The following is a 22,667-nucleotide window of genomic DNA, read 5'->3' on the forward strand; positions in this document are numbered from 1 at the left end:
TGCGATAATTATATAATTGAGTCGCATATCTCATTTTCTATGAATCGCGTTATCTCCTTTTCTACTGATAAGGAGTATTTTTACCTCAATAAGTATCAATTTTTATCTCAGTATCAAGGTTCAAATCAAGGTTCTAATTGGACACTTAGAGATAAAAATACAATCACACATACATGTTTATGAACTGATAACAATCTTTCCATTAGATAAATATAACTCGGAAAATTCAAAGAGTTACGGAGCCGCGTTACTCCATGTTCTAATTTCTATTAGAAAGTATCCCCGCCGAACATGTTCGCCTTAAAAACTAGTCGGCTCGACAACAGGTTTTCATTTGACGCGAAACAGTCTCGACGAACGGTTTGCGTAAACCGCTCGTATCTGTCTATGCGCAATATACGCGATCATGTGTAATCTCTGCGAATCGAATCGTAATCGAACTTCGCAACCGGGAGCGCCTCGCGTTCTCGGTTGCGGTTCGGAATGCGTTCGAAACTCGTTGCAAGGCGATCGACGGTTTCGCGCGGGGGTCACCGCATCGCGCAGATGTTCGCCGCCCGAGGTACGGGACGCGATGAGGGGGCAAAACATGGCCGCCGTCGGTTCGTGACGCGTACGGAACCAGTTCCACGTCGAGGCCGGTTTGGAACAAGTTTCCTTCGGTTTTTCGGTCCCCCATGAGAGCAGTGCGGGACGTTGGTAGGCGCGAATAATACTCCGATCGGACTGCTCGGTGTCATCGTAACGTCAAATTTCCGTCTATTATGGCTGATAATGAGACGCAACAAGGTAAGAAAATTACTTTTGATTTTGGTTCCGTTGAGCTTTTCGCACGATCCGTGAACATGCTTGTCGCTTTCGTCGACCTGCATTTTCGAAGATGTCGGATGTAGACAAGTCACATTTGATCGCCGTAACGCGGGAAAATTTGAATCGAATAAAATCCATGTTGCGCGCGCAATGATTTGTCGATAATGAAGAGAACGGAAGATTAAAATATTAAATATATATAATTATATGAATATTAAAATATAACGTACAGAAAGCGTCAGAAAATGCTTTCACTTCCGGTTTAAATATTTTCAAATCAAACACGTCATATCTAGATGTATGCATACGTCATAATTGTTAGTTTTGAAAATATTTATCGGCAATTAATTAATATTATAAATTTTCAAATATTAATATATTGTCTTTTTAGCGCGTATAACGTTTTTTAATTATCATTTCCGACAGAGAACGGTGATGTAGAAATCAAGATAGAGGAGCCAGCTCTTGAATGCTACATCGAGGAGCAGCATAAGGATAGATTTTCCGATTTCGAGAATGCCAACGCGATACCGTCAAATGTCGACGTAACGTTAAATCTATGGACCAGCAAAGCTACCACATGTCTGATTGATCAGTACAAAAAATATCGATCGATGGTCGGACAATCGACGCAAATCAGGAGTCTGCGAGAGATGTTTGAAATGATATCTCTGGAGATGCAGAAGTACGGTTTCTACTTCAGTCCGCAAAAATGCGAAAACAAATGGCGAGTCCTGGAACGCAAGTACAAAAACCTTGTATACCGTGAACGGCTAAAAAAACCCGGCAGAATGAGACATTATGGACAGTGGGAACATAAACGCGCCTTGGACGAGATTTTCAACGAGAAGAAGAAATACGTGTATCTGGAAAGGAATGACCTGCAGCCGGCGAGTGGATCGGCAAAATATCCCTTAGTTTTATTGAAACGTGGTTTTGATCAAGGCAACAACTTATCTGTCAATCAACAACACGAAGATTCTTTGGCGGCGAAAGCTACGACGAATGAAAAAAGCGAGGAGACATTGGATTGTAAACGAATTTTAACGACATTATTCGAAAAGTTTGCCGAAAGAATGGAAAAGAATTTCGCTATGGCCGAGAAGAATAAAGAGAGGCGGCACAAGGAAAAAATGGCCGTGAGACATCAAGAATTGGAGTTGAAGAAGCAACTTCTCAAGTTGAAAGAACAGAAAATGGAATTGCAAAAATGCCAAATAATTGCTGCCGCGCAAAATTTACATTTGAATATGAAATGACATGTATCATCTCATGTGTAGAAAATTATTTTTTTAAATTTTAGTATAATATAATTATTTTATATTTCGTAATTTAAGGCTTAAAATATACCCTTGCATTCCCTTTAATATAATTATAATTAGAAATAATTTATTACAATTAGAATATTTAAAATTTAAACTAAATTAATTAAAAATTTAAAATAAAATTAGTAATATTTTTATGAAAATTACTTGTGCTTCATTTTTGACATTGTATGTATTTTTATTACATTGTAGCACTTTCAAATTTTATTTACTTTATGTCTATATCTTCAGTACGCACTAAATGTTCACGCAATTATCGAAATATATTAAAAACCTTCAATAAAGCAGAATAAAGGTAAGAAAAATTATACTAATTATATTGCGTAATATATACTACATATAAGCATAATATATACGTATCTTGCAAATGTTTCAATAAAATCGATTAAATTGAATTCACGAGACAATAAAAAAAATCACTCAAAAGACAAAGCGCACTAATCAAACCTAGTGCAGAATTTTAGGGGATTGTACACAAGTTACATAATGGAAGCAACACAAAAAAAGAATAAAATTAATTATCAAGTTGTCTCGACAAGTCCTAAGGCAAATGAAGATTCTTGATATAACCGATCGTCGGTACGAGTATCTACTTGAGTAAAGCTACATTTCTCCTGTTATCATTCAAACTAAAATTGGCTCGTCGCTTCTTGTTTTCACCGTTCTTTCCCAAGAGGGCGTTAATGTTCGACAGAGGCCAAGAGCAGAGACTTACCTGATTTACGAGCGAAAAATGTCGCGTTCGAACGAAAAAGATAGAGGTAGCTTAAGAGGAGTTTGCTCTCCTTTTCTAATGATCGACAACCATCGTTGGTATCTTCGTTACTTCGAACTCACTCGCTCGCACGTTCACCTGTCGAATACTCACATCATCTACTCATCGATCGACAAAACACTGTTAAAAAAAAAGAGATTAATTACCGCGATCCGGCTCAATTCGCCGTCCTTGTCACCCGCGTTGTTTTCACATTCATTCACTCACGAATGCAAATCGGAATTAATGCGATGCGATAACCGCTTGCTAGTTTATACGAAGCTCTCGATGTTCACTATTCTCTTGATGCACGTCGAATGAATAAAACACGCGAATTACGATCGCTTGTTGCACGACATGTCCAATGTTCGTTGTCCGCGACGTGATACGCAATGTGATAGATTGGCCCCATCTAATGTGCATCGTAGAAGTATCTGTACAAATGAAAAGGATAGAGCTACACCAAAGCTGGATGCACATACGTCATCGTCACGTCAATGTAACGTCGATATGATATTCTTACATGGATTTTAAATGCGTTATTGACAGTTCAGTTCTGTGACGTCAGTATATATTACAGTCCATTTGAGATCTTGTAAGAATATTTAACGTTATTCAATTTTCTGAGTCATCGCACAACTGATAAGATAAAATACTTTCCGGAAATTGTTATTATGTTAAACTATCCGTTACAATAATATACATAGGTAATGATCGGCGCGACGTAGGCCTTTACAAGTATATAAAACTGCAGTTTCGAAGAAATTTTTTTCAATAATTAATTCAAAAATATTTCGTGAAGATGTTGCACTTAATATTTCATTTTTCTATCTTTGTTAAAGAACTTGTTATATTATTATAACACGGACACAATATTCACACATTGTTATATTATTATATTATTATAATACAAACATAATGTTACAACAATATAACCGGAATCATATTTCAGAGACATTTTGTGACAAAAGAAAAATGTGGTAAATGCGAACTCTGTTTTATTTTTCAAAAGCTGTAAAACGCGGCCATTTTACTGTGTCAGGATATTGCGAGTATCATCGTGGATTATGTGTTATATATTTCGTCCTCCCCCGAAATCTCTAACGATTCAATTTATTAAATACAACATCAAAAGATTAGATGCCATTGATACTGCGTATATACTTTATACTCCGTTAATGCTCTGTTCAACAAACGACGTTTCTATTAAAAATAAAAAATAAAAATATGGAATCATGAGTATATTCCTTTGATAAAAAAGACAATATTTTACGTTGTATGTTGAGAAGATAACTTTATATATAAAGGATAAATCTATTTAATTTAATTTGTTTATTATAAATAAGAATAAAAAAACTGGATCAGAAATTAATTTTTGTTTTGTAATCAGTGAAATTAAATTATAATGTTCAAAATTGGCAATTTTCATCTATAATGTTCTGTTATCTGCTTGTTTTGCTCTATTTCTAAGATCTCTATATGATTTGATATGTTTTGTAATGATTTTATTTTTAATTAATTAATTAATTCATTCATTTTCAATTTATTTATTTTATTCTAATTAATCTTTTTTTAGTGTAAAATTGTTCAAGATAAATAAATAAATGAATAATTATATATATATCTGTGCTCAAACATAATTTATTTCAAACGATTTTGCGCTGAAAGAAGATTAATTAAAATAAAATAAATTAAATCAAGCATCGAATTAAGCATCCCACTTTAGTAACTCTATCCTTTTCATTTATGCAAATACTTTCCATATATATCCTATAAATTTAATTAATAGTGTAATATTTTTAAAAATTTAATTAAAAAGATATAAATTTTAATACGTTGCCTTACACTATTTGTTATAAAATTTGATTTAATTCTATCAAACATTATACAAAATATTGTAAAAAGCGAAACAACTAATATATCTGTTAATTTTTTTTAGAAAACAACTAAACAACATTCACGAAATTCGCTGTCAATTATCATATCACCGGATCTCCGTTATTGGTTCGAAGTTCCATGGAGCGTGTAAAGCCTTTCATCGAATCAACTGAATAAAAAAAATTCGAAATCTAATGTTCACTGAACCGAGAATAGTTGTACGATATTACCAATAGTCATCGATATCAATAGAATTCGAATGAAATTTATTGTGCTTGCTCGATTCGATAAAAATCCTAATGAATTATACAATTATATCTTATTGCATAATATGATTTAGTAATCGCTCAGTCGACTTATATATTGACAGCATTAAATAACAGATTTTACTCTAATGATTCAGTCAAGTTTTCACAAATTTATAATAGCAAGAAACTAAACATATTATTAATGGCTAAATAATTAGTTTCATAAATTTACGATCTTTTAGTTTATATAAATTTTTTATGAAAATACATAATAAAAAATTATCTTATGAAATAATATATTATAATTAATATATTATAATTAATAATATATTATAATTATAAATACTGGTCAATAATTAATTAATTTTAGTTAATAAACGTTAAAGGATTTAAAGTATTTATAAACAACAATATAATGCGTAATTATTAATACCATTAAATTAATACCGTTTTATTTTTTTCTATATATTACAAACATAACAAAGTATAATCTTAGTACCAGTAAGAAAAATTTATACGTAATTAAAAAAAGTTTTCTAAAATTATCTTCTCTTTAACCATGACTTAACCATGATTTATTATTTATACATTTTATATTATAGTTTCATTAAATTTATTAAAAAATTACAAGTTGTTATAAGCTCTTTACGGTATTCAATATTTATGCAAATATTGATGTATGTGCATGACTATCCAATTCCATTACGAAATTTCTTAGAAAACTTATCTTTTATAATTTGTTCAATATTACTTATGTTAAAAAATATTCAATATATATACAATACATGTATATAAATATGCTAAAATATTCTATTATTTCTTCGTAGACGATTATTCTCCGATAGTTTTCGACTTCTAAAACGTTGTTGAAAATGTTGCGGTCCTTCGAGGAATTCAATATTTGAAAAATGATGCGGATAAAAAGCCACTTCTTCCGGATCCTTGAATCTTCGCGAGCATCAAAACATCGCGCTAGGTCGATTTAAACGTTTGAATGAGCACGCATATAGCGATGTCCAACGACGACGACAATGACGACGACGACAAAGGGTACGTACAATTTTATAAAGCTTCGCGAGTACTTTTCGTGAAAAAATCGCGTTGGAACCGGTTACACCCGCTCACCTCACGCTCTCGCGCACAGCCTACTTTACTGTTTACGCGAGAACACGCGCAGGTATGTATACACCTTTCTCGCTATGCTGTACCTAATAAACATCGGCAGATTAACGTTCTAAAATTGCCAGAGGTAAGCCTAAACGAGAGACATTTTAAAGAACAAAGGTATAAGTATAGGTTTACTTGTTCCTTATGTATACATATTTATGTGTATTTATACACGTTTTTTCTTTACGCGACCTGCACAGAGAAAAATGTATACTGTCTTCAAGTAAATATTATTTATTTTAAATATATCATACGTTTGTATATCCGCAAATATATCACAAGTTTACCACAAGCATTAAATTTAATTGAATATATTCTGAATTTTAGTAAGTGCAGTATTTTAGTCACGAGAATATTAAATTAAAACGAAAATTTGATTTGCTTACTACATAGAGTTGGCGTAAAGTAAGTTTAATTTTTCTTTGATACAACTTTGCAATATTCTTGAAGAGAAAATAAATTCTTCTACATGATAATGAGATTTTCCAACACTTGTGATGAGTATATTTTAAGACTATTATCAAGAATATATTCTTTGTTAAAGAAAATTATTACTTAAAGAAAAATAAACTGAGTAATCGCTTTTCTTGGCAGTAGAATGATATTTTTCTCTGTGTATTAGTTGAAAAAACAGGAGTTTTATGAAAAAGAAAGAATTTTTAAATACGTTTATAAATAATAAAGACTAATTTCTTCCTAGAGATATGAAGGGACGAATCGTATATTTTTTCATACATCAAAAAAATTGTTTATTTTTATCCAGACGTTCTAAACCGTTTCGAAAAGAATTACATTTAATTGTCAAAAGCGTTTTTCATTTGACATTCATATTTTATACATAAGACGCTCGTTAACAGTTTCAATTTTGCACTGTTTAATGGAGCTTTTAAATTTTCCTCAGAATCCAATCGAAATGAAATTTACCTCGATATGTGTCAGTTATTTAATTTGCACGTGTTCCGGAAAATCTTTCGTTATCGTTCGCGGTTTAACCATAGACGTACAATATATAGACCAACGCGTTCCCATTCTTTCCTTTGTTTCGGCAACATGATATTTTAGAAAGAGAGAGCTTATTTTCATGGCAGTTTCTTCTTTATCTAACGACGCGTGGTGAGGGAAAGAAGTCGATCAAAACATGTCAAACGCAGGCCATATTAAACTTTTGCTCTTGTTATTGATAGACAGAGAAGCATGTTGTCTCCTTCTAAAATTTATACAATTGTTTAGCCAAACGCCAAAGTCTGTATTATACGTCTATGGGTTTAACTCCGGATACGAGTTACGGGGGCGCCGGCTCGCGTGTTACGAGAGTGAGCGCGACGAGGAACAGCGCGGAGGCGGTCGGTCGTCCAGTCGAGCCGCGACCGCCGAGCGGTGTATACGTTTTCCGCACTGTATCGCGCGCTCCGCGACGAGTCTAGTGGATGGGGGAGAGAAAGAAAGAGAGAGCAAGATTTGTGGACAAGCTGACACACACGTACACACGCGTGCACTTAGGTACGTGAGCGTTTCCTTCTCGACGCGAGAAACGAGAACGCGTCGCGGAAAGAGAGACGGCGGCGGACAGGCCGAGTCGAGAGCTACCGTCCACCCGCACGTGTACGTCGGGATTAAAACAGGTGGGGCGGAATCGGGATCCCGCGCGCCGTTACGGGAGTGCGTACGTACGTACGTACTTGGAGCCGCGAGGGTAAACATTCCGTTGACCGAATGCTCAAAACATTCGTCGCGCGCGAGACCAAGTTTGTTTACAGGTCGCAGTGGCGCCGCGTTTACCTTCTCCCCTCCCTTCCCTCGTGTTTTCTCTAGTCGGGCGGTAAGTCGCGTTTGGGACATACGTATGTACGAACACAAGGACACGACGCGCGTCGTTTTATCGATGGTGAAAACAATCGCGATTCCCGAGTTGAATTCTTGGTGATTCTCAGTGCGTGGAAAAGAGAGCAAGGGAGAGAGATAGAGAGAGAGAGAGGGGGAAGCGTCGAGTCAGGTTTTTCGTTGGAGAGGAGCGCGCGCGTCGCTACTTGTCCCACGAAATTACATGCAGCGCGGGTCGCGTCGTCCCGGTCCCCCCCGGGCCCCGGGCGTCTAAGTAACAGTACTTCCTCGCGCTCGGTGGAATAAGCCTCTTTCCGTGGAACGGGACCCACCGCGCGCTCTCGTTGGCGCGCGTGCGCGCGCGCGCGGGAGCGCGAGCGCCGCTCTCCTCTCGCTGCGGCGAGAAACGTCACCGTCTCACTCGCGCTCCAGCCGTCCGGGTACTCGCCGTCCCGTGCTATCGCCTCCCGAGTAGTCTGGCCGGTCGGGAACGGGGGAGCGTCTCGTGAAACCAGTCCTCGCGTATACGTACTCGCGCCGGAGCAGAGGAGGCTCGCGGTCGCCGAGCACCTTCCGCACCTCGGGTGCGCGACTCGCGAGCATTTTCGGCGATCCCGACTCCGCATCGATTGGATCGACGTCGCGTCACAAGCAGGTGATAGATTTCTAGGTGAACCGGAGATCGCGTTGAACATCCGCCGCCATATTTACATTTTTTTGGGGAACTATTCGCGGAAATTTGTAAAGACCCGCGCGACACAGGTGTCAGTTTACGATTAACGCTGACTTCGCGACGTTCGAGGAAGGGATTTTCCGTGATTCCTTCGGACGCATCTCAATCGAGAAGCTAAAAACATCACGATAAGGGATAAAGGCTCGATAGATCGAGTGAAATTTGAAAAATCTGCGGTTCATCGCGCGTGCGCGCGCACAGTTGGACGCCGCGACAGTCGACCAACTTCAATTCGGAGCGAATTCGGAGTACGCGAGTGTAGAACGAGGTTCGCTCGACGTTTTTCGTCCGAAAAGCATCGAGGTTAGGTAGTTGGCTTCTCGAATGAGTCGGGAGCGATGCTCCCGTCAGCGCGCGACTCCCGTATCTCGTCGTCGACTTCCTTGGTCGCGTTCGCACCCAACGAACGTAGCCGCGAACGCGAGTGATGCGCGAGGGCGACTCGCGCGTGCGATCCCACATCGTCGATTCGGACGAGTCTCGGGGCGAAAGACAACCTCGACTCGCGTTTTAGAGGATCCTCCGAAGAAAGTGAGGTTAGACGGGAGTTAAAGACGAAGGCGGCAACGGGAAGACGCGATATTTCAGAAATAAAATTACGTAAGACTGTTTTTTTAGGAATGTATAAGATCTAGAAGAGAATTATGAGCGAGGGAATCTTTGCAAATTCAGACATGGAACAAGGAGAATGAGGAGAGGCGGAGAGAGATAGAAGGAGACAGCTTGCGAGGCCTTTCGCCGCTCGCGATCCAAGTTTCTCGGTCGCCCGCGAGTCCCACTGATCTAATTCGCGACGTTCCTTTGCACCTCGCGATGCCTTGGTGAAGGCGTTCATCATCCAGCTGTCTCGCGGTTCGTTTCAGCGAGAAGGATAATGCAAGGACATCGCCGATCTACGTGAGTCCTCGAACAAATCGCCTGATTAAATCTTCAATTCCGTTGAGATACTCGGAGAGATCTAGAAAGGAAGGACTTAACTGTGCGGTATCGATAATCTCTCGTCGTGATAAAGGTCGACGCTGACGCGAGTGTAACTTTTGCAAGGTGTTTTGCGATCGACGAAGTTAATTAAGTGCGATTTTCGCGTGTGACTCGAGGAATATCCTTTTACGCGAGTGAAGTAATAACTGTTGATATAACTGCTTCGTTCGCGACAAACCTTTCGCAGTGTTTTGCTTTCGTGGCCGTTCATCGGAGCCCATACGTTTCAACGTGCGACGAATCTCCGTGGGATAGCAGCCAAGAGCGAAGGACAGAGAGAGACAGAGCAAAGAGCCGGAGAAGGAAGACCACCATTCGCAACGAGAGATAATAAGCTCATCGAAGATGAAGACCACACAACGAGCTTTAAGGTAAGTCTCCCTCTCTTTTTTTCCCTTCTATGCGAAAATATTAAGAATAGTTCACGGTTTATTCTGTCGTATCTGCATGTACTTAATGATAACAGTACATACCGGCGGCTATTTGTAATGAAGACCCGTTGTTCCCTCATAATGAACCGCACGTGCGATGAAAACGTCGAGGAAACTCATATTTTTCTTATTTATTAGAAATTTTAATTATTATTAAGATCAGATTTTTAAAAAGATACTCGGAGAGTTATCCTTATTCAAAATAAATACATGTATACGTAAAGTATATATTTATATAAACACAGAAATTAAAAATTAATAAAAAAAATGAATTTTAAATTTATCGTCGATTAAAATTCGATTGAAGAATAAACATTTAAATTTTATACGATGTCTCAAATGAAGAGTGTGTGTGATATATACTTATAGTAGCTTTGTTTAGTCTATCAAAGGATTTTATAAATATATATATATATATACATTTTCTCGCTAATTAACAATCTTGAATAATTTATCATGGGATTAGTGACGCCTCTCTCGTGTTATGCTCTGTCAACTTTGGAATTCGCTTTCGATGCTTATCACACACATGACTTGGAGCTTAACTAGGAAAGACGGCACCGATAATTAACAAATTCAAGATGATTTGCAACCAATGTTGCATGCCTGCCAATCTTATACGCGCGTGATAGGGAATATAATGGTGAATAGTGCTCCTTGAGAGCTGCGTTTTGATAATTATTTATTTTCGTTAAAAGTAAACTAGTCACGTCGCAGTAATTGGCCGCCAATCAAAGTAATTGCGTACTGCTATACGGCTATAGTATAACACTCGGCAACGATTCGCGACGCCTATGGGGCTCATGTGCATTTACTTTTTGTTACCATATATAGAACTTGTATATATTTCTCTCTCTTTCTCTCTCTCTCTCTTTCTTTCTCATTACGCAGTTAATTTAAGTTAGGCATTTAAAACGATCGAAACATCGTCGATTGCTTCGCGGCTGCTTTCGGTCATTTTTATATTCTGGACGTTTATTTCGTCATATATCTCACCGTCGATCATTTCGCTCATTTCTTCTTTACATGACGACGACATCGAGAGATAAACATCGATTGTTTATGAGATAAATATCGGCGGCAATCAAGAACGCAGGCTAATTTCATGCTATAAACACGCCAATAATAATAATCTCTTGCAAAAATCGTGATATATTTTATTGTAACTTCGTGGGAAATAGAGAAACAGGTGTATAATTAAAATGAAAGATTAGAAATTAATGAAGGGAATAATGTTAAATATACATTTATATTTATGAGTGCAGAGATATAGTAGCTTTCCATTCATAAATATTTATAAATAGTATCGAAAATTTCTAGATAATAAATTGGATAATTTAATAGCCACATATATTACATTGATTATATAATTTAATATGTTATGTAAAAAATTAAATATACGTTATATGAAAAAATATTAGTATTTCACGCTAATTATTTCAAAAACTTTTTTTTTATAATGTTTAGACATTGACTCATATTATTCGAGTGTTACCAAATATGATGAAAATGTTTAAAATTCTCAATACATGCGAATTTCAATTTCTGGCATTTTGTTCTCGAAAAAATTGTCATTGTTATTCGTAGAGAGATTTGATTAAATCATCGGTAAAATTGAATATTTGACACTTTCATGAAATCAGTATTCCCTTTTTAGAATTATTGCTAAAGATTTTTTATTCTTCATAAAAATTGATAATTCTTTTACTTTATATTCATTTTATTTTGTAATTTAAATTATATCATTTTTAATAGAGAGAAAATTTTGGAAACATTATTCAAAATTTTAAAGAAAATAAATTAAAAAAAAAATTTTAATCTATGAAAATTTAAAACAACATTTCTATTAGAATTGAAAATTATCGCTGAGATTTTTTCATCCCAATATAATTCGGTTATTTTTATTTGAACGTTAATTGCCAGAAGCATGTCAGGAGGACTTTAAAATTTATTAAAAATGAATTAGAATTCTATCAATATCGATATTTTAAAAATAATATGCTTTCTTGATATATGAAAAAAAATTGACAAAAAAATAATATGATTACGAAAAATATTTTTATTTATTGTAATTACGTATGTACAACATCGCTATTTACGTACAATTGACGGCTGACGTTACTGATAAACGAACAGCTGTTGCAGTCCCAAGATTCCTATTATTGAACGTTGATGAAATTTCATGCAAATTAAAGGGATGCAAATCAGTGTAAATCTTGTGAGTTTAGATTCCAAACACTAAAAATATCTGTGTATTATTGAAAGTGAAAACACAAATAATAGTTTTTTTCATCTATAGGCATCAAAAACTGAATTTAAAAAAAAAGGAAATTTCATTTTACAATATCAAGATATTAGCAGAATTAACGAGAATCGAATAATATTGCATGAGTTTAAAATACTCATTACATCAATATTCTTGACCTTTGAATAATATTTATTTGTTTAGTATTTAATCGCTAAATTTTATAAAATATTTATTTAAAGAAAAACGAAGGAAAAAAAGAGTACGAATAATGTTATAAGGTTTCTATATTATTTTTATATTATCAGTCATTCTCCAGATAAGATCAATAATAAAAAATTATATAATATATATTAAATAAAATACATAACATTTTCTGTAGTATTATTAAATATTGTTTTTTAATATTTAGATATTTTTTTCGGCCTTAATTTTTAAAACTAATAATTTCCTCTCAATGTAAACTTCGGGATTTACCTCCAATTTGATTCGAACTTTCGATGAAACTCACCAGATATGATTCAGCCGAAAAGTAGCGATCAAGGATTATTGGACCGTGAATTCGCTTTCAGATATACGATACGACAAACGTCGCGCGCGCTGCGGGCCAGATATATGTATGTATGTAAATGTCACGCTTACCGCTTCGCTGTCGGCGACTTTGCATCGAAAATGTCAGGTGGCGGATGACGACTCGACTACGACTCGGCTTCGACTCACGTCAGCTCGATTGTTCTTGTTTGACTCGCGACTGTAACACGCGACACCTGCAAAGCAAATTGAAATGCTAATTTGAAAGATGGTGTATACGCGCGCGGACGATGATCGGCCACCCCTATAATTTTTCCCGTTGAACAAAAATTCTGTCTGTATTTTTATAAATATCCATTTACGCTCGCGAAAGAAAGAGAAGAGAAAGAAAGAAAGAGACAGAAAAATATATCAATAGACTGATACTATGACGATTGTTTTACTGGAAAGCTGCGTGGGTTTGCATCGATTACGGGATCGTTGGGAAATTTGTATACGTATGAAGCAAACAAATTCTCCTACTCGTTGTATTGTTTCTTTCGCAATATTTGGAACACTGTATTTGCTCGCAGCTGATACTCCGAGCAAAGCTTTTAAATAAATTCGGTTTTTGAAAAAAATCCTATTATATATATATATATATATATATATATATATATATATATATATATATATATAATTTTACTTTTTATATATATAATTTTACAGTTATATATTTTAATTTGTATTTTTTAGTGTTTCAAAGCATAATATGATGTCTGTGGACTTTACGACACATGTCTAAAATATATATCACATTATTTTTGTTATTAACTTTATATATTTTAAAATTTTTAAATGTGGAAAAAATTTTTATTTTTCACATGTAATTTTACATTTATTAAGGACATTCAACATGTAATTAAATTAATGTGATATTAAATTAAGAAAGAATTTTATTTTTTAAATCTTTTTTTAAAAATAATTTTTTACATGATATTTTTTTATTCAATTTTTATATAAATACATCTCAAAGTAGAGAAAGAAACAGTATAACAATTGGCGAGCAAAAATCGCAATGTTTTACTTTAAATTGGAAAACGATATGTTAAAAGCTAATCAAAGGCAAGATTAACTTCATCAGTGAGAAATAGAAAGGAGAAAATATATTAGGTAAAAATGACAAGCGTTGCAACGATCAATCAACGAAGCTGAAAAAGCATCGTTGAAGAAAATGATAAATTGTAATCGTGCCGCGAAAAAGTCCTCACAGATTTTTATTTCCACTCGTGTGTAGTGAAATATCTTTTTGCGGAACATTTTTTCCGTTAAAATTTTATCGTGAGTCGTTTTTTTTCCGGAGAAAATAAAACCAACTTCGGAAAATTCGCTTCCGTGAGTAACATTCGTGAAAAATACGAGTTTATTGATTAATGAATAGAGATAATTTTTTATTCAATTTTATATATGTAGAATATTTTAATTGAGTGGTAGACTATTTTTTTTTTGCCAACAAGTTTTTCTCATCAGTTTTATGAATTATCTGGAAAGTCTTTTTAATAATGCACGTTAGTAATAATATAAGCTAGATTAGTGATGTTTAATATTAAACATTAATATATATTAATACGTTATAAATTATTCGTAGAAATTTTAAATATCTCAACGAGATATTCGTGCACATTCTAGGTGATCTTATAGTAGAAAAGTTTATTATAACATATAGATCAGTGGATGCCTTTGTGCTTTATTTTTTATGGCAAAAAATTCTGCGCTATACATTTCATGAACATTTTTTCAAACATCAGCAAGACGTGTCATTGTTCATTTTTATAAATGTTTATTATATATTTATCATTTTAATGTAAAGTAATAACTATATTTGGTAAGACAGTCGCAAAAGTTACCTGAATACATCAACTAATATTAATGAATTGTAACAATTAACCAATTATTATTTATTTACATTAATATGATTTTATTGTAATATAGAAATTACATTAGGTAGTACAAGGAACAAATATAATAATATGTTGATCGCACTATTAAACCAATATCAATTTTATTCCACAATTATCGGAAAATTATAAATAGACAATTGAATTTGAACTCCAATCAATGTTGATATATTCATATGTATAATATTAATTATAATGCTAAGCACATACTTTATAAGAATGATATATTATTTGTATATTTATTTAGGTAATCTTTTCCAATCATAAACAAGTTTATGGAGTATTATCTTTCTTTTCTTAAAAAAAAAAGATATAATTGGTTTATATAATTTGCTTCATATAATTATAAATTACATAGCCTCTTGCATATGTGCAACTTTATTTTAGAAAGCAATTTTAATTGAATTTTCAATAAATTTGTATTAAAACTTTATTCAATCATTATTCAATCAAAAAATAAAAAATTAAATTAAGTTAATATAATATAAATAATTATTTAAGTATAATTTCAATATATTTAAATATAATTTTATTATAGATTAAAATGTAAATTAGATTATTAAAATATAATACTTCAATTTAGATTAGAATTTGAATAAAAGTATTAATTTTTAGGTATATTTTTTCTCAACTATATAATTTTTCGTTTCTCGCGCTTTGCACAAGATTGCAATGGTTTTTTCTTTTCGCAGTGTTTTTAACGAAGAGGAGACTTTAATATCTAATTAAGCGATCGTCCCTAATTAACGCGGGAATCAGCAAGCTATTGTAGGATCGATTGCAAGATATAGAGAGTACGCGTTGCGTAGCAACTTTCTTTTCTTGTTTCGAGAAAAAAAATAGTCTTTTACAAGTCGCTGTAACAGAAGTTGCTGTTCTTCGTTTCTGTCGTTCGCGCTCGCGTGCGCAACCATATAATTAAAACATTTCAATTAAGATTACTTGGCCATTGTGAAAGATGCCTTTTTAGAAAGATCGAGAAAGATTTTTCTGTCGAATCTCAGGATCTGAGAAAACGCTATATAATTAATTACAGAAAGCTGTAATCATTGTTGCTGAGATTACACGAAAAGATCGCACTATTTTCTCTTTGTGGTATTTAGCTTTAGAGCTTCTATCCATTATCCATTCTTCGTAATAAGGAGTCAATGAAATGTTAGTAATGACATTACTTGGGCAATTTTGAAATTTTCAATATTAATACGAGTGAGATTTTGTTATCTAACTAAATTTTAATCTTAAAAATATTAAAAATCTAATTTATATATTTATATATTTATATATTTTAAAGATATTTCTAGTTTTAATATTTCTTTTAATTAAACAAATTATTTTTAATATTAATAATAACATTTTTCTCATAAAATATATGTTCAGATAACTTAATTAGTTTACTTAGACAAATGGAATTTATCAAAATAACATTTAATAGAATTTATACATATTTTATTATCTTGTTAATTGAAAGATGAAAAAAAATTAGAGCAAAGATTTTTTATTGTCCATCTTTTTAATAAAATTTTGTCATTGATAATTTTTTATTACTTTGAAGCTATGACTATTATCGTATAAATGATATTCGTGAATGCATATAATGATAATATCATCTCAGATCTTCTCGGGTCAGGTAAATTGGTAGCAGTACACGATGCAGAAATTCATTGAGCATAACTTTGTTAAGTTAGTGAACAATGAGCATAAATTGTAGATATCTCTTTGAGTTTTCGTAAATGATTGTAGATTGTATGTTCCGATGTACACTCAAATTAATGATAGGTTAAGAACTATAATGAATATATATAAAGAGAGAGAGAGAGAGAGAGAGAGAGAGAGAGAGAGAGAGAGAGAGAGAAGGATTTAAAACGAATAATATTATACAAACAAAATTAATTCACGGATATATAGTGTACATCATATAATATATTCTGCTTTTAATTTTTAATAAATTTTTAATACGTAATTCATAATCGATTTTTTTCATAATATTATCTTTTGTTGCAAATTTTTAATGTTTAATATCATCTTAATAATTATATTTTTTTTATTTTTATAAAAAAAGTAACGTTTTTTTAAATTGAATTTTATTGAATTATAAAATTTTGTTACGTTATTGCATTCGCATAATAATTTTTATCTTTAATCCTTCACAACTTTGGCAATATGTACAATAAGAAATATTAAATTATTGTAAATTAATCAAAGAATCTATCATTAAGAAAAAGAAGTAAAAACTTCTGCTGAACATGTATATAATTAACAATAAATGAAATCGAGTGACTATGTGCTAATTTTATTTTAATTACAAGATATCGCTACAATTAATAATCCTTATAGCATTTACATGAACACATTAAAAATTAACAAACATTTGACTAAAGTATCTTTATCTTGCTCTTACATATTAACTCGTATCTTTTTATTACTCGCGTAAAGGACCGTTATCTCACACAGGCGACACATGTACATCGATGGTACATATAATAAAGTCCAAATAAAAGAAGAAATGCATACGCCATTGTTTATCGAGTCAGACTTCAAACTTGGCGATATCAGCAGGATGCAGGATAGGTGCGTTGAAAACACGTGCGCTCGAGCGATAACATTGTTTTCGCACATCGCATTTAAAGTCGTGCGCGGTCTTAATGTTTGTCGGTGAACGAATTAGTACCTGAGTCACGAGTGACTCATGTACTTTTCGACGGAGTACCTGTTGGCAAAAAACTCACGTACGACGAGTTCCGTGTTCGCGCGAAATCTACGACATTACCGCGGAACGTTTAAACACGATCGTGTCGCTAGCGACACGACAAGCTCCTTCGTTCGTTTATCTTTCTCGCGCACGTCTCGTTGCGTCTGACGCGAGCTTCACTGTTACACGACAAATTTTGTCTGCATAATGGCCGGAGAGATAGAGCGGAGCAAAAAAAAGCTGTTTGAATTTTAAGCTGTTATTCCTTTCTTTTTTCTTTTTGCACGCAGGAACTTTTTCCCAGCCGACGCGAAGGAGTGTGTTTCGCTCCTTTTTGAATTTAACTAAATTCAAATTTGAGATGTAAATTCAAGAAGTAAATTCGAAAGAGACTAAGGGCAAATTTTGGATGATAATTTTACGCTGTTTTGTATAAATCTGTAAATATGAAAAAATTCTGTTTAAATTTGAAATAAAAACGTAGATGTAAAATATTATTTCTCTGCGTGCATTAAAAATTATAAAAAATAATTTATAACGTTTGTCTTTTTTTGGAGTAGGTATTTAACAAAGCTTGTTGTAATTTAATATTAAATGAATTTTAGACTATTAAAATCTCATTTCTCAAAAATTTATCTCGTATCCGGACGGAGATTTCTTGGTTTTTCCCAAAGGGCACCGATGAATAATGAACAATGCGACGAGATTCGGTGCTTCGTCGAGTAGAAAATGCGGAAGAGATGGTTGCGAGTAGACAAAATAGTAGTGAAAAATCGAAGAAGGCTTTGAAAAATTTAAAGAAGCTAATTAAATATTTTCGACTCGCGAGTAAGAAGGAAAATTTTGGAGAAACAAACAAATTTCTAAAAAAATATACAATTACGTAATTTGTCATTAATTAAAATATTTATTTATTTTCTCTTTTAAAATCTAGGTTTTGCTGTTAAATCACACGTTCAATCTTAATTTTTATTAAATATTTTTGTAATTAATATCAAAATTTGCTACTTGATATAGTTTTGTATCTATTGGAAGCAAAAATTGAAGCATGCTATAGATTTTTTTTCCAGGAATAGAATACTATTGATTTAATCGACAACGTTTAATTAAATACACTGAGTGGACATAAAGCATTTTCCTGGAAAGCAAACTTGCGCGTTATGATACATCCGGGTATGCATATCTCGATCTTGTCGGTCGTAAAACAATGCCGTAAAACAATCGATCGTTCGATAGTTCCGGCTCGCCTTGTATGTACGCTTCATAAGTTTGCGCATGCAACGATGCGTATACCAATGCCGATACATTTCGACTCGTGTCGATTATTTCGATTTGGAATAAAATAACGCAGAATATGTGTGCGATGTAATTATATGTTAAAAATACAGAACACACGATATAAAATTTGATTTTTAGTATTAAATTATTTGTAATTGAAGCTATAATAATTATAAAGTTTACCTGATTATAAAGTTTACCTGATTATAAAGTTTACCTGATATAGGTAAAGATAAGATCACTTGGAGAAATGTGTATGCTAAGAGGTGTTTTGTAGAATTTTTCTTAGAATAACCCGTTACTAAAAAAAATTAAAGATCCGTTTTGTGGGAAGAAAAGTATTTTTATGATGCCTTATTTTTATTGCATCCTTGAACAGGACATGACCTGACACGAGCCAGCGGTTATTTTGTTAAGAGTTTAAAGAGATTCGTGAAACACTATACATATACGTGACGATATAGTGATATGCTTGCACGGGGCTATCGGTGATTCGATTGCCGGATCAGCCTTGACATACTCGTAGCCCCGCGTGACAACAAAACATTACGTGGTTGACCGGTGTAACGATTGTCCGGACAATATAATGCTCTCTCGAATCCGAAGATTTCAATTTTTTTTTTAATCTTTGACGAGCTTTGTTTTTCTGATGAAATACGAAAAATTTAATATTATCTTATGAACATCTTTATCATTGTATTTAAAAATTAAGAAAATTTCTTAGATTATGAAATGAAGATATTTATCTTCTTCTAAAAATAATTTATCATGTATAATAATTTTACCACCAAGGTTAATGCAAATATCTTAAATTAATGATTTAATATTATATGAAGAATTTCGAGAAAAGATGATTTATAATTCATTATATCGTGTAAAATTAAGTTTGATCTCTATGAATCTCTATTGATCTCTAAACTTTAGATTTTTTATTACTTAAATAATGAATATTTTTATTATTTTTATTCATCCTTGATATGTGAGGCATTGAAGTATTGCATTTATATATTTAGAAAATATGAAGGATACAAACTTGATTGGATGCAATCAACGACATTTATCGCCACTTCCATTGCATATATGTTGCAATGGCATTAAAATCCGTGACGATGCATTCGCGATCGGTAATTACTTCACGTAACAAATTAATTTTTCGGATAGGATAAATCTCTCTGTTATCGCGATTAATATTCGTGATTATATGATTTATATGTGGCATATTGAAGCAACAGTGATTACAATATCAATATAATATCAGGAGAAGAGGAAAGTTCCAATCGACTTTTTTTATTAAATTTTAATTATATTCTTTATTAAATTTTAATTGTACTCTTAGATTGCAACATATGTATATATACGTGTATTCGATAACTAAGTATTTCTAATCGAGTATTCCTAGTCATATCTTTTATTTGCCATTTCCATCATGAGAATTTTAAAATTCAATGAGATAAATGAAATCTCTTACATATCCTTTTAGAAGGAAGACTTCAACTCTCTTCTTCCCCTACAGGAAAGCTTTAAAAATAATGTGTATACACTTCCATTAGCTAATACTCGCATCGCTCGGAATACAATTCAGCGAACCATAACGATGTGCCTGACTTTGATCGTTCGAATGCATGACGTTGCGATCCGCGCAACACCTTATATCGCGCTACATTATCGCTTCGGGCTTGCATAGGAGCGATACGATGTATGCAAATACGGAGTAACTCTATACCGAATTGCTAAGTGAAAGAAACGAGCTATATATTTCGCGCTACGCGAATAAAGTACTCCAAACAGCACCATCTGGAAATAAAAAAGAATGAAATTTCAAATTGGATTTCTTAATTTCGCGACAAGAACGAATATCATTCATTATTGTGTTATAACACAGACATTGTATTCTCAATTTTAAAAAAAAATTTGATACATCTGTTTTAAAGGATACATATACACACATTTATATTGATAAAGCCGATCCTGAGAACAAAAGCGTTGAAAACGCGTCTAAAAATAATTTCGCATCGTATTGTATTTTACACGAAGAGGCAGGATTGCGTAGGATTCGCAACGCATTATGTTTACCACGATTCGAAATGTGCTTATTTACGTCATATCGAGCGGATTTTTAACGAGTCTTCCAGCATGAATTTTTTATAAGATGCCTTTTGCATGTGTAGAATGCGAGTTTTTTTTTACGTTTTTCTCTCTCCGGCGAAGAGACGCGGGGCTTCCCATAATCTGCATATCGAATGTCTTCTATCCGGCACGTGCGAAAAAGTCTAGACGATAGGGCTGCGCACGCTCGCGACTTTGCGTATACTCTCGCTTTATTCTGGACGAGAATCGCGTACGTGCCGGAAACTACGTATATCCGTGTCACGACTCTGGCAACGATTCACGAATCGATATGTCGTAATATTATACGGGATATGCGTAAAAAGGAATTATATTAATAAAATTTATATTTTAAATATAATTTCCGGTTAATTTACTCTCTCTTTCTCTCTTCGGCAGAATCGATATTTAATTTTGTATCTTTAATGTGGGTGTAAGAGATTAAATTTCATATAACCATTTTATAAATTATTAAAAAAATGTGCATGTGTGATTTATAATTATAGATTATTATTTTTCTAGATACTGTATAATTTTAGGTGATTGTTATTATTTTTATTTTTATTACGAAAATATACACAAATGAAAAACAAGAATAAAACCATGGACTTCCAATTTAGATATATAACGTCATCTATAAAAAAGATAAGATTATATACGTTATTACGGATTAAATACAGATATTTTATCGTACGATTTTCCTCACTATGCATTATTAGAAAACTTTTAGATAATTTATACGAAGCGTGTCGTTTATATATTACAAGGAAATATCTATTTGCGGCCTACACTTTATTGTTTTATACTTGAAACTATACTATTATTCGCTCTTTGCATGTTGCTTTTGAATGTATTTTGAATGCGACCTCCTCTCTTCCATCTACCCACTACATGCATTAGTGATGAATGTAATGAAAAATAAATGAAGCCAGCATTCTAAAATTAACCAGTGCCTTACTATGCCTATTCAGCAACCGAAATGCACGACTGGTGTACACACATTGCGGTTAATTTTAAGCTTAATGGGCAGGGACGGAGTCTGAAAAATTTCAATTTTATCAATTTCCATCTCTTTAGGTCATTCTCATTAAATAAGATAATTGTCGGAGACTGGGGTTTTTACATGGGAGATTTTCCCGGCTGCATAATGTAACTTGAAGAATGCTTGCGGTACATCGGCATCACGCATTTTGTTTCACGCGACTTCGTCGCATGCAACGCACGTTTGTAACGCGATCGCGTGTCGCTTCGCGTGCCGATTTTATTTCCGTGTAAACGAAATGTGACGTTGCGTTCCGCCAATCCGCGATTGTCTCGTCGAAATGTATATATTCTTATTCCCCACGGGAGACACGTACCATACACACACAGTCGAGACGCAAAACGAAACGAGATCCCGTTGGTTTTCTCATCGAGGTTTCGACGCGAGGCGCGTTGCAAGGCAGAAACTTGAAACCGCCGATCGATTCGCCGCCACTCGTTCCGATATGCCTTGTTTAGAGTTTCCAGCGTGGTAGTACATAATTACTGGCGGGATCGCGAAACCGGCGAGAGGCGGCTTCTTCCTCGAGCTCACGACAGGCTCTCGTCCGAAGCCGATCGGGGCTGTGCGTCCGCCAGAGCCGTCTTGAGATATCGAAGTGCCCCGCTAACAAAGGCGTCGATAAGCATTCTAATTTATAAGTACTACTATAGGATTTATATCGTTCAAGCAAAAGAGAATTTGGAGATAA

The 22,667-nt window shown here is 33.7% G+C and overlaps 2 protein-coding genes across 6 annotated transcripts in view; both read left to right on the forward strand.

Moving 5' to 3' along the window:
- Nucleotides 1-350: 350 nt before the first annotated feature.
- LOC145972131 (uncharacterized) lies at nucleotides 351-2,141 on the forward strand. Its single transcript, XM_083100419.1, has 2 exons — nucleotides 351-789; nucleotides 1,237-2,141. The coding sequence occupies exons 1-2, from the start codon at nucleotides 765-767 to the stop codon at nucleotides 2,067-2,069; spliced, it is 858 nt and encodes a 285-aa protein (XP_082956545.1). The 5' UTR covers nucleotides 351-764; the 3' UTR covers nucleotides 2,070-2,141.
- Nucleotides 2,142-7,534: 5,393 nt separating this feature from the next.
- Nucleotides 7,535-22,667, forward strand: part of LOC145972510 (uncharacterized) — a 134,047-nt gene continuing 118,914 nt past the window's right edge. Inside the window, exons 1-2 of one of the 5 annotated variants that reach the window (XM_083101223.1) lie at nucleotides 7,535-7,682; nucleotides 9,355-10,088. In XM_083101223.1, the coding sequence (XP_082957349.1) occupies nucleotides 10,063-10,088 (26 nt within the window). In that variant the 5' untranslated portion in view covers nucleotides 7,535-7,682; nucleotides 9,355-10,062. The other 4 variants (XM_083101225.1, XM_083101226.1, XM_083101224.1 and 1 more) reach the window with 4 other exon arrangements.

Source organism: Camponotus vicinus, unplaced genomic scaffold (assembly GCF_025532165.1).
Source record: "Camponotus vicinus isolate PSW18456_S1 unplaced genomic scaffold, iyCamVici1.0 SCAF_5, whole genome shotgun sequence".
In the NCBI taxonomy this organism is placed as follows: Eukaryota; Metazoa; Arthropoda; class Insecta; order Hymenoptera; family Formicidae; genus Camponotus; species Camponotus vicinus.